This window comes from Sprattus sprattus, assembly GCF_963457725.1.
Source record: "Sprattus sprattus genome assembly, chromosome: 12".
NCBI classification, from domain to species: Eukaryota; Metazoa; Chordata; class Actinopteri; order Clupeiformes; family Clupeidae; genus Sprattus; species Sprattus sprattus.
In genome coordinates, this window is record NC_137910.1 from 4,217,722 (window position 1) to 4,229,437 (window position 11,716).

The following is an 11,716-nucleotide window of genomic DNA, read 5'->3' on the forward strand; positions in this document are numbered from 1 at the left end:
TCTTTGTGAGATCTCATGCTTTTATTTTTTTTAAATCATTTTTTCCTCCAATTAATTGACAGGACAAAAGCCTTCAAAATAAACGCCAGCTGCTCTATTTATCTCGGTTTTTAATACACTTGGAAATTGATTATCATTTGATTATTACAATTTATCTCAAGTTTTTTCTGCCCATTCTTAAGGTTGTTGTAGCCGTCTTTCAGGGAGTGCAATTTTATTCTCTCTGATTTAAAAGAGAGCACCAGGTCTCAGAAAACAAAATTTAACAAAAACTAAAAAAACACATTTGGCTGGGCACTAATCCTTATATCTGTCTCAATAACCAATACTCATGCGTGAAGCTTATACAAATAAAAACCACCTTCATTAAAAAAATAAAATAAATGACACACCTGATCAAAATACACCACCTGAAAGGAACTCTGTACTGCATGGTGTAGTCAGTGCTGAGTGTGTGTGTGTGTGTGTGTGTGTGTGTGTGTGTAGAGATCGGAGCAGGGTGTGGAGCATGCCCCCCTCAGCCCGCTCGGATGCTTAAAGACATGGAGACTTACTGCATGCCTTCATTACCAACAAGCATTAAGGACACCAGCCTAGAAGCACAGTGTTGTGAAAATATGAACACACACACACACACACACACACACACACACACACACACACACACACACACACACACACACACACACACACACACACACACACACACACACACACACACACACATATATATACAGATGCACACACACACACACACACACACACACGCCTCCCCCTGTTCTCCAGCAGTCGTAGACTTTCTATTCCTCCATTAAGTCATTTCTTTAATTTGCTGAAAGGCTTTTAGCCCACTGCTTCCCTTTTCTCCATCTCGCAGAAAAATGCTACCGGCTGTCCTCTTCAATGGGAACGTTAGAAGAGCAAATTAATGACTGGGTCCAGTGTGAGCGTCAAGAACATCAACAAGATGAGGATGAGAGGAGAGAGAGAGAGAGAGAGAGAGAGAGAGAGAGAAATCTTATCCTTGTGTAATATCTCAACACTTTTCTTGGATACATGGCTGAGGACTATTCTAACTTGTGTTTGAGACGTAGCAAACAAGAAGTATTAAAGGGAATCACTTCCAAGATCAGCACTTCCATTAAGAGGTATCTCTGTGAGGTGTAGTGATGGAACACAAACACACCTTATCTTCCCAAAGCGTTTAAATTTCGTTACACTTCATTGGTGCATGTCCTGAGCCCTCTGATGATGTAGGGGGAGTGTTAGGATTTAGCAGTGGAGGTAGACTGAAAGATCCTATTACTGTTCTAAATAGCCCATTACAGCAAGTCACTGGAAAATATCTCTCGCAGTCATTACTCATGGAGGCAGCAAGTGTTTTCTCCCCATAAAAAGGGTACACAGTAGCCTACGACACTTAAAAAGGACCGGAATGAAAAGTCTGTTTCTCTTCGTCAGACAGCTGAAAAACAATTCTGCAGGGTCAAACATACTTCGAGAAATGAGTAAGAACCAACAGTTGTGCTAGCATGACGGACGCCATCAACCTGGAAACAGTTGGTTTGAATGCTCCTATTTACAAACGCACGCTCTTCTGTCCAGCCTCTGACTAATGTTTGAAATCGCTGGCAGACGAACCCAGTGGATTAATGGTTCCGACTTTAAATGGGAAAAGGCCATCACTAAGGCAAGGCGCATATGTGCGAATCTGACACATAACTCAGTTTGCCAGTGAAATGTCTCATGGAACTGACAGCATCACGCATCAGCTGCTTCCTCACGTGACACCATCACATGATGAGAGGATGATCCTCCATCTGCCTCTGTTTATGGTTGCTAACTAGGTTACGCTCAAATAACTCCATTAACTATCTGTTCTAAATAGGGATAAATAACAATACTGCAAAATAAAGAATACGTTTTAAAATATTACATTGACAGATTTCATGCCAGCCCTCATCAAATACCCATACCCCTGCATTTCTGCTTCCATAGGCTAGCAAACGTTAGCTTACGGTGCTGTACGTCTTAAGAGACCGAGCCACTAGTGATATTTATAAGCGCTTTTAAGACTCAATTTGCCATGGCATCTGCAGACCAGCAATGTGCTTATCGTGTTGCTTGCTGTTGGCTAGATAAATTAGCTGATCAATCCTCAACTTGTCAGCAATTTACATTAACTTGCATCAGCTGGCTAGCTATGGGACCTGTAAGAAGCTAAGCTAAACCTGGATAACCTTGTCAGATGATGTCAGGGCACAACCATGGCCGTTAGAGATTAGTTTTGCTGGATTATCACACCGCTGTTTAGTTATTTAATGAATGATACATTATTTAATTTCTTGCATTTATTTGACCTACTGATAGCCATCGTTTACTCTTACAAAGCTATCTTCAGCGGGTGGTTCGTAGGTTACTTAGCCTTACACTGCTTTGGGTGAACCTGCTGGCTAGCCTAGTATAGGTTGACGTCTAAACATTCGTAAGACAACGATATCCTCACTTTTTAAGACACGAGAATGTACACCCACACACATGGACTATGAGTGTAACTCAAACATAAACGTCAGAATCAATCCTTTGGTAGGCTAACTCTTACGGTGATGTTAGCTGGTTTAATAACACTACGTACTGCAACTGCTAATGCTAGTTGACTAGGTACATACTCAGCCTAGGTTGAGAGATGTAGTTTCTGGTCACCGCTTGGACATGCTGTCTTGCTGCACCTTCGGGGCCGTTGAGGTCCACAGGACGATTTTGCATCATCGTTGCCATTGTAAAATGAAAAGAGTAGATGGCTCAGCAGAGGTAACCGATGTGTTTCAAGGAACGAAGGCTCATAAGTCATATGACACGGAAAGCGGAAGTTTACGAAGTGACGACACGCGTACGTTTACGTGCTCGCTCCCAGCTAAAGGATGTGCACGCCCAGTGGGAGATGGCCAAGGTACGAGGGGGGCCAACCAAGCAAAGTTTACTAATATGGTTTTTTGAAAACTGCTTCTCCGATATTTGCCAAAAACTTCTGCCTGTGCGTTTGTTGATATTAGAGAAGAAATTGTATTCCTGCAATGTTGACCATGGTAGGCCTATTAGGTTTAATTGCTCAGACGAATTTCAGTAGGATAATGTTGGAACTATGCACAATTGTAACTTGAGCAAAAGGGACAAACTCCAGTGAAGACGTGCCATAGCTTAACAAAAAAGACGGCTCTGTAGGGTTTATTCTGTGTGCGTGTTTAAAAATCACGGCAAATGAATGGTGTCCTTCAACACTTCTTTATGCTATTCAGTCAGTTTGATCTGTCAATCTGTAGCCTATACGCCTACATTCAGCTTCGGGAACGTTTCAGGCTTTCACAGTATATTCACGTCACAGCAGCACTCACCAATAAAAGAGCTACATTTTTATGGCTACTTGAAAGTACTTGAAACAGAATACAGCACAGAAGCTCAATAGATCTCATTAAAGTGACTTCTCCTGGATAGGGTTAGTCATCCATAGATGAAAGAGCGAATGATTATCTTTTTTTCTCTTATCATCTGAAGGTGCTCCTGTGCATGTTGATGTTTAAATCTTTGCTTAACTAATGACTTCTATCATGAAGGCTGTTAATAATAATAATAATGTTTGGTTAATGTCATTGTAGACAAGCTATGAATCCATTGTGCTGGGACTGGTTCTGTTTGTATACGTGTGTGTGTGTGTGTGTGTGTGTGTGTGTGTGTGTGTGTGTGTGTGTGTGTCTACTTTCTTCTTGATTCATTTTGATTGGGGGTAGTATCATGAACTGGAATCAACTGTATTGGAGATTTTTTTTTTATTTTTTTACATTTTGGTCAGCATAGAGGGGTATTTTTTAAATGGAAACAAACATTCAAGGAGAGGAAGTAATACAAAAATGTAAAAATGTGTTAGATTATTCTTTAACATCTCCCAAGCCTTTCTTTTCGACTGTAAAACGGTGAGCAATAAATACAAAAGTCTCCATGGAGATGAAAAAAAAAAGTAGTGATGCAACATACTTTGGTTAATACACTGTCTTTTTTTCTTATTTTTTTCTTTCCTTCTCTCTTTCTGCTTTGAATTTTGAAAATAAATGAAAACATAAAAAAGGTTAACATTGCCAGTTGCTACAGTGAAACTATACACCTGCTGTAAAATGGATCAGTGTGTAATAGCTCAATGATAGTAGGCTATGTTAAATACTACATGGCCAAGAATGCAGGCGTTATAAAGGGAATCCGGAAACTACAAACAGCGAGAGAGAAACCCATCAAGTAATTTAAACACATTAGCCCTTCTGAGCCATTTGACTACAATTTGGGGCAGTTTATTCTTACTGTGGTGAGCCTTTAGATAAAACGATCTGAAGTGATTTTCCGCTAAGAAAGTAACTCTCTCTCCCTTCAGTGGTAGTGGGTTATGATGTTCACACTGGATACAATTTGAACTCCTATAGGTCTTAGCGCATGTACTGTATGCTTATGAGCACATGTAATGTGGTACACATAGAAAAAAATCAAATCGCACAGCACTTCCACACACATCAACACTTCCTACTCGCACAGCACACACCTGAACACACACACACACACACACACACACACACACACACACACACACACACACACACACACACACACACACACACACACACACACACACACACACACACACACACCAGCCCTATCCAGTGTAAATGTTCTGGCAGGAGAAAGCACTAGAGTTTGGAGTGGCTGCTGTGCAGTGGGCTTGTGCTGACAGTGCGTCCCTCTCGCGCGCCTCACGAGAGCCCATCCAAACGTTTCAGACAGCGGGCAAAAAATAGCAGATTAATGCCACTGAAGAGGCGCCGCCCACGGGTGCACTGCCCTCCGCTCAAACATATCACTCTCCCCCCACACACCCGTTTAAGGGATATGATGTTTTTTACGCATGCGCACTCCGCAACCTGTGTGTGTGAGTGTGTGTGAGTGTGAGTGTCTCTGTGTGTGTGTGTGTGTGTGTGTGTGTGTGTGTGTGTGTGTGTGAGATTGTGTGTGTGTATTTGTTGCTCATCTCACTCTCCCCCCACACACCCGTTTAAGGGATATGATGTTTTTCACGCATACGCACTCCGAAGCCTGTGTGTGTGATTGTGTGTGAGTGTGAGTGTGTGTATGTGTGTGTGTGTGTGTGTGTGTGTGTGTGTGTGTGTGTGTGTGTGTGTGTGTGTGTGTGTGTGTGTGTGTGTGTGTGTGTGTGTGTGTGTGTGTGTGAGATTGTGTGTGTGTATGTGTTGCTCATCTCACTCTCCCCCCACACACCCGTTTAAGGGATATGATGTTTTTCACGCATGCGCACTCCGCAGCCTGAGTGTGTGTGAGTGTGTGTATGTGTTGCTCATCTCACTCTCCCCCCACACACCCGTTTAAGGGATATGATGTTTTTCACGCATGCGCACTCCGCAGCCTGTGTGTGTGTGAGTGTGTGTGTGTGAGCGTTTAAGGGATAGGATGTTTTTCACGTGATAAAAGTATGAGGATCATGGGGGTGCTTCTTTTAACAGCCACCTGAACTGGCAGGACATGATATGCCCACACTGATAGCCACACACACACACACACACACACACACACACACACACACACACACACACACACTCACACACTGATAGCCAATAATGATAAAGCCAAGTTAATCTACATGCATCATGCCCCACAAGCCAGTTTGCCCTGATATCCACACATGTTTGAAGTGCAGTTACTTCATTTAACACTGAGGCCATACAACATCCTCCCACATTCACAGCTCTTTCCAGGGAACTCTCTCAGGCTGGTTTGTCTAATGGCACACAGTAAGAAGGCTTCATCCAATCACACACACATTCTCGCTGGAAAAAAAATAGATTTTTAATGGAATGTCTTCGTATATGAAAATCTCAAGCTAGTGGAACAGTGTACGTGATCGGCAAACCCATCAGCAATAATTTACTAAAAATAATTTAGTTACATTCAGCTCTGGTTAAGGCTTTTTGTCTCCCATAACTAGATGGATATCGTATTTACTGTTTCTTTATTGAACATGCTGTAACAGCCAGCTACATCAGAGTTTAACAATATAGCTAAGAGTAATAAATAATGAAATGTGTGTAATATATCTATTGATCATATTACACACATTACATGACACACGTTTGTTTTGTTTCTGTGTGTGTGTGTGTGTGTGTGTGTGTGTGTGTGTGTGTGTAGTGGTGGTGTGGGTGAGGGGATCTGTCTGTGTGTGTTAGATAGGGTGGTGTGTGTGTTTGTGTGTGTCAGGTTTTGTGTATGTGTTTGTATATAGCTAAAGTAGTGGTGCGTATGTAGCTGATTGGTGTACGAGTGTGTGTGTGTATGAATGTGTGTAGAGGACGGGTGGTTTGCGTGTGGGCATGTCTGTCTAGCAGGGTATAGTGTGTTCCTGCGTGTGTGTGTGTGTGTGTGTTTTCTGTGGAGCAGAAAGACTCCCTGCGTCCCTGCAGCTGTCTAATCCTTTTAACCTCCAAATCCGGACAATGTGCCTTCCAAATCATCTGCAGTTCAACCATGACATCTCACGCTGTTATGAAATACCCCCCTTCAAACCCCCCAAGAATGTTTGTTGCAGGGTATTGGGTATTGTAAGACCACAGTGGTGTGGAGCACAAACAAGTGGTTTAAGCATTACACAGAAATATGGCAAGAGAGAGTTAAGGCAGCGACGAAGACTAGTATGGCAGCGGCGGTGTTCAAAAGAGCCCATCTCCTGGGCCTGTAGGGTTGGTGATGACCTCCATCTATACAGGGCCTGTGTCCTGGAGGTGATAGACCGTTGCGTTGATCACTGTTAAATCCTTTCATTGTATAATTGGATCAATTATTCAGTGAGGTTAGGTGCCTGCCTGTTGGAGCCATTCACTTAGCTGTCGAGGAACTGCCTGAAAAAGCCTGTCACACACACACACACACACACACACACACACACACACACACACACACACACACACATAAGCCTGAAAAAGCCTGAAGGTTTGAGTGGAGGTCAGCAGGTCAGTAGCGTGGCTTTGATATAGCGTGTTTACGCTCTAATCACCATATGTATGTGCAAATAAAGAGGAAAGACCGGCACAAAAGGCACATGGAAAAGACAGGATGCAGCCTCCATTTCCCACATACTGCCCCCCCCCCCCATACAGACACACACACACACACACACACACACACACACACAAGCTTAAGGACAGGACATGTGATAGGAGAAATTTGTTGGTGGTCTCAAGCAGACACCCCCCAGCAGTCCCACTCTGGATCATCACCACCCCTCTCACCCCCCTTCTTGCCCCCCCCCCCCCTTCCCCCCCCTCCCCTCCCATAAAGCCCAACTGACCTTCAGTCTAATTGGCAGAAGAGGGGGGTGAGACTGGGGGTGTGTGTTGGCGAGATGTGGCCGTTTTGTTGTGTTTGGTTTCTTTCCTGGGAGCTCTGGAGTGGAGTCGGCCCGGAACAGGCCCTGATTGGGCACGGAACATGGAACATGGAACATGGAACATGGAACACGGAACACGGTGGATCCCACTTCCAGACTCAGCTGCTTTGAAAACCCATTGACTGCACAAGCATCACCTGCTACCTAAGACACAAGGCCCCCCTGGTCTGAGGCGGGCCAAACTGGACACACACCGATGTGTGTGTGAGCAGCCACAGTATAATGTGCAGTGTTGTGTGTATGGCCTAATTGAGAGCAATAGCATGCACATCTCCTGATAGTTTTTTCACAAGTGCTCAGGCTAAAGTCAACCTGTGCCAGTTATTTCATAAACGAAAAACCATATGCTCATCTCATATTTCATTCAGTCGGTAATGAGGAGGGCAGAGATAACTGAAAATGATCATTTATGTTTGTGAAGCGTTGGTCAAGAGCTGTAGTGCCCACGGCACCCTCTACAATTGAGGCTGCTCCTTCCTTTGTGCGATTTCTGCGTCGTATCTTTTCACTGGTGAGAGCGAAATTGAGGTGTTTTACGGGCGCCAGAGAAACGGCTCTATTGACGAGGCTTGTGTGGAGCCTTGAGAGGCTGAAGCTCGCTGATTTCCAGGTTCCTTGTTCTGTACCGCTCAGAACCTTTTCTCTCCTGCCCTCCACAGAAACAGCCATTTTGTTCAGCATTCAGTTAGACAGTTTAAAGCCTTCCTCCCTCATAGATTGTGTGAAGTTGGTCTGGCCCTCTCTCTCTCTCTCTCTCTCTCTCTCTTTCTCTCGCTCTCTCTCTCTCTCTTTCTCGCTCTCTCTCTCTCTCTCTCTCTCACACACACACACACACACACAGACACACACACACAGACACACACACACACACACACACCCACACACACACAGACACACACACACACACACACACACACACACACACACACACACGCACACACACACGCGCACAAACCACCTCACCTTCCTACCCCCCATTTCCGTCCCTCATGCTGTGAATCTGTATAGTTGTGGCTCCAACAGTGTATTCTCTTCTCTGTCTTTACAAGGACAGTGTGCTGAAAAGCATCTTTTCTCCTTCCTTTTCACTACTTCCAGACAGTTGGGGGGATTTGCATCTAAAGTGGCCCATCCTGCTGAACTCAAGACTACACCACACAATGAACAAAGCCCACATTTGCCATTACACGGCAAACATCACTAACATGTTTTGTGAACCAAATTTGATTGTATTCACTCATATCGAATAATGTCATATGAAGGACTATCATAGACTATCATATACATTGTGGTACAGTTATCAAGTTGAAAAGCATGATTTAAAGCACAACATGAATACATTTGATGCAGTATGTCTAAATTAAAACATTAAGAGGGTAGTTAGTTCAGGCTTCACAAAAAATGAACTGAGAGTGTTGACTCTGAAAAGACTTCCATTGCATACACACTCAATGATACTCAAAATGTCAACCTGATATTTCTCTTAAATGCTCACTTTGAATGAACACAGACATTCAAATCAACTAAAGCGCATACACAAACACACACACACACACACACACACAAAAAAAAATTCTCAGGCTGATTTCTGGTCGTTTTTTACTAATCCTCTCGTTTGTGCTAACCGTCCCTTCAGCTTTTGTTTCATGTGCCGGCCCTCTGTTAAGCTGTCAAAACACACTGAAGCTTCGAGACGAGATCGCTTAGAAACCACCGCAGCCCCGGCATCAGTCCCACCAGAGCCCTGCCAGATTAAACCAGCACGGCATGCGGAGGCGAGGGGTAGACCGGGCACCAGAGGGTCTACCCCAGGATTCTTTTAACACCTCTTCAAACTTAGCTTGGTAATTAATGGTGGATTGAGTCAAATGGATAAAGTGTTTTTCCTTTACAAACCCGAAACGTAAACTCACACCGAACGGACGTAAGAAGTAAAAAAAACTGTTTGCCATTTCATGCAGAGTCCCTTCTTTTTTTTCTTTACTTTTCCCATTTATCAGTTGTGCTGGTGTGTCCCATTGTGCCATTTCACCTGGGATGACAAAGCTGTGGACGGGGAGGAAAGCCTCCTCTTCGCGCTGTATTTGATGTAAGCAGTAGCTTACAAAAGAACATTCCGTTTTTCTTCTTTTCCCAAAATCTAGCAAGCACTACCCCAAACACCTAGACTCTCAACCCAGACCGTTATGACAGAATGAAAGGAGGAAATGCTTTGTTTTTGTTTGAAGTCATATATAATATATATTCACACTCGCAGCACATGTCACAATGGTCAAGATATTCAACGACAACAGCACCAAAAAGATTTGATTGGTTTATAACCCGCCCCCCCCCCCCCCCCCCCCCAACCCTACGGCATCCCCGCCCCCACCCGCTCACCTATACATTCAGTCTTTCATCGTTTTGCAAATATACTAATCATCTATAATTACAGACAAGAATAATTTACAATAAAATAACAATTTCTTAAAAGTCGAACAATTAATCATGTTCCTTTCTTTTTTTTTTTACACTACAATAATTTCACCAAACTGAATCACACTGTCCGTCTTCCTCTGCGTCGCCTGGCAACTCCCCTCTCTGCATCACACGTCTGAACTGACGGCGGGGGACGTCCATAAGGAAACGAATGTTTCACACCCCTTCCACACGGGTGCCAGTGAAGCAGTGGGATTTGAACTGCTGCCAAGCAGGAAAAACAAGATGTGTCCAGCTTCCGTAAGCAGCGTGCTGTCCCCCCAAAACCTCTCCAAACCCTCCAGCTCTCCCGGAATGCTTTGACTTTGCTTCCCCCGTGTTGAAGAGACGTTGGGGACCCCCGTGCCCTCATCTCCAGATCCCAGCTACACATGGAAACCAGAACTACAATTTCAGACCCGGCACACAGATAGGGAGGATGAGTACTGCATATTTAACAACATAAAGGTTTCACACGTTGGAGACTGAGAGTGGGCAGTGCCAAATGAGAAAAGCATTTAGAACACAATAAACACAGAACACTTCATCTACGGTGTGGAGTGACAAGAACTTGCTTTTGTTTGATTTTGTAAAAAAAACAAAAAAAACCTACAAACTTGGAAAAAACACTTGTTTTCACAGTAAACTGAACATAGGTCATGGTAACATTGCAGCCTATTTAGTAAATTTGTCAACATCCAAATACAGTTTACTGTCCATTTTGTATTCTGACAATGTATTACAATTGTCAACGCATTTCTTATTAGTTCCTTCTTTGCCTTTCTACACAGCCCAAAGTAGCTGTAGCATACACCTTTTCTTTTTTTGTGACGATATTACAAACCAAATAGTCATATAACGTCCATTGCTACACTGCCGATACGGTCAACCTCAGTCACGTTTGTGATCACAGAGGTTATTTGAATTTGTTGTCCCTCTTTTGCTCTTTGTGTTTTTAACATCATCAACAGTGGTCTTCCCTTCCTCAGGAGGGAAAGGCATGAAGGCCACACATTTACTGTTGGAATGGCTTGAAGTCTGTTGTCCCCCTAAATAGATTGAGACAGCAGTCGACCTTGGAATGGATCTAGCCCTGATCTGGTGCAGAACGGCCAGAACGGGACCAGAATAAGGGCCAAATCACGGCCAGAACCACGCTAGCTCAGGGACTAGATTTGTGCCAGGGTCCGTGAATCTGAGTTAGAGCATAGACATCAGGAGGGTTAAGCTGATTTTAGTGCAAAACCACCCTCTTCTATTGACAGCAAATTAGTAGAGCTGGTAGCTCAATTGTGTGTGTGTGTGTGTGTGTGTGTGTGTCTGTGTTTATCTGTCAGAGGGGCATTGTTGTATGTGCGCAGAGAGAGGATTACAAGAATGACAATCACAGCACAAACAAGACAGAGGAACAGGATCCACAGAGAGAGATACAAAAAAAACACACCCTCCCCTTCACATAAAAAAAATCAAAGAGAAACAGCCCATAACGAATCATAAAAAAAAACAACACAATAACATCGAGAATAATTCCGGATCATTCCAGAGCCTTTTTGTCCAGGCCTTCTTTGCCGTTGGTCCGCGAGTAGGGCTCGAACGCGGAGGAGCTTAGGTAGCGGGCTGAGAGTTCCTGCAGGTTGCCAGCCAGCGATCCCGCCATGCCCAGTGGGTTGGAGGTGATGCGGCCCGCCACCGTGCCCAGCATGGAGGGCATGGGGAAGCTAAAGATCCCGGGGTGGGGGTGAGCGGGGTGATGTGAGTGGGGGCCCC

At 44.1% G+C, this 11,716-nt stretch overlaps 2 protein-coding genes across 2 annotated transcripts in view; both read right to left on the reverse strand.

Moving 5' to 3' along the window:
* The window catches only part of atp6v1ba (ATPase, H+ transporting, lysosomal, V1 subunit B, member a), a gene marked incomplete at its 5' end in the record, with an annotated part of 36,657 nt that extends 33,879 nt beyond the window's left edge, over nucleotides 1-2,778 (reverse strand). The window contains one exon of the mRNA XM_080848850.1: nucleotides 2,670-2,778. Coding sequence (XP_080704976.1) covers nucleotides 2,670-2,778 — 109 coding nt within the window. The remainder of the gene's footprint in view (nucleotides 1-2,669) is intronic.
* Nucleotides 2,779-11,483: 8,705 nt separating this feature from the next.
* vax1 (ventral anterior homeobox 1) overlaps nucleotides 11,484-11,716 on the reverse strand; it is a gene marked incomplete at both ends in the record, with an annotated part of 7,390 nt that continues 7,157 nt past the window's right edge. The window contains one exon of the mRNA XM_080848854.1: nucleotides 11,484-11,716. This exon is cut by the window's right edge and continues 376 nt beyond it. Coding sequence (XP_080704980.1) covers nucleotides 11,484-11,716 — 233 coding nt within the window.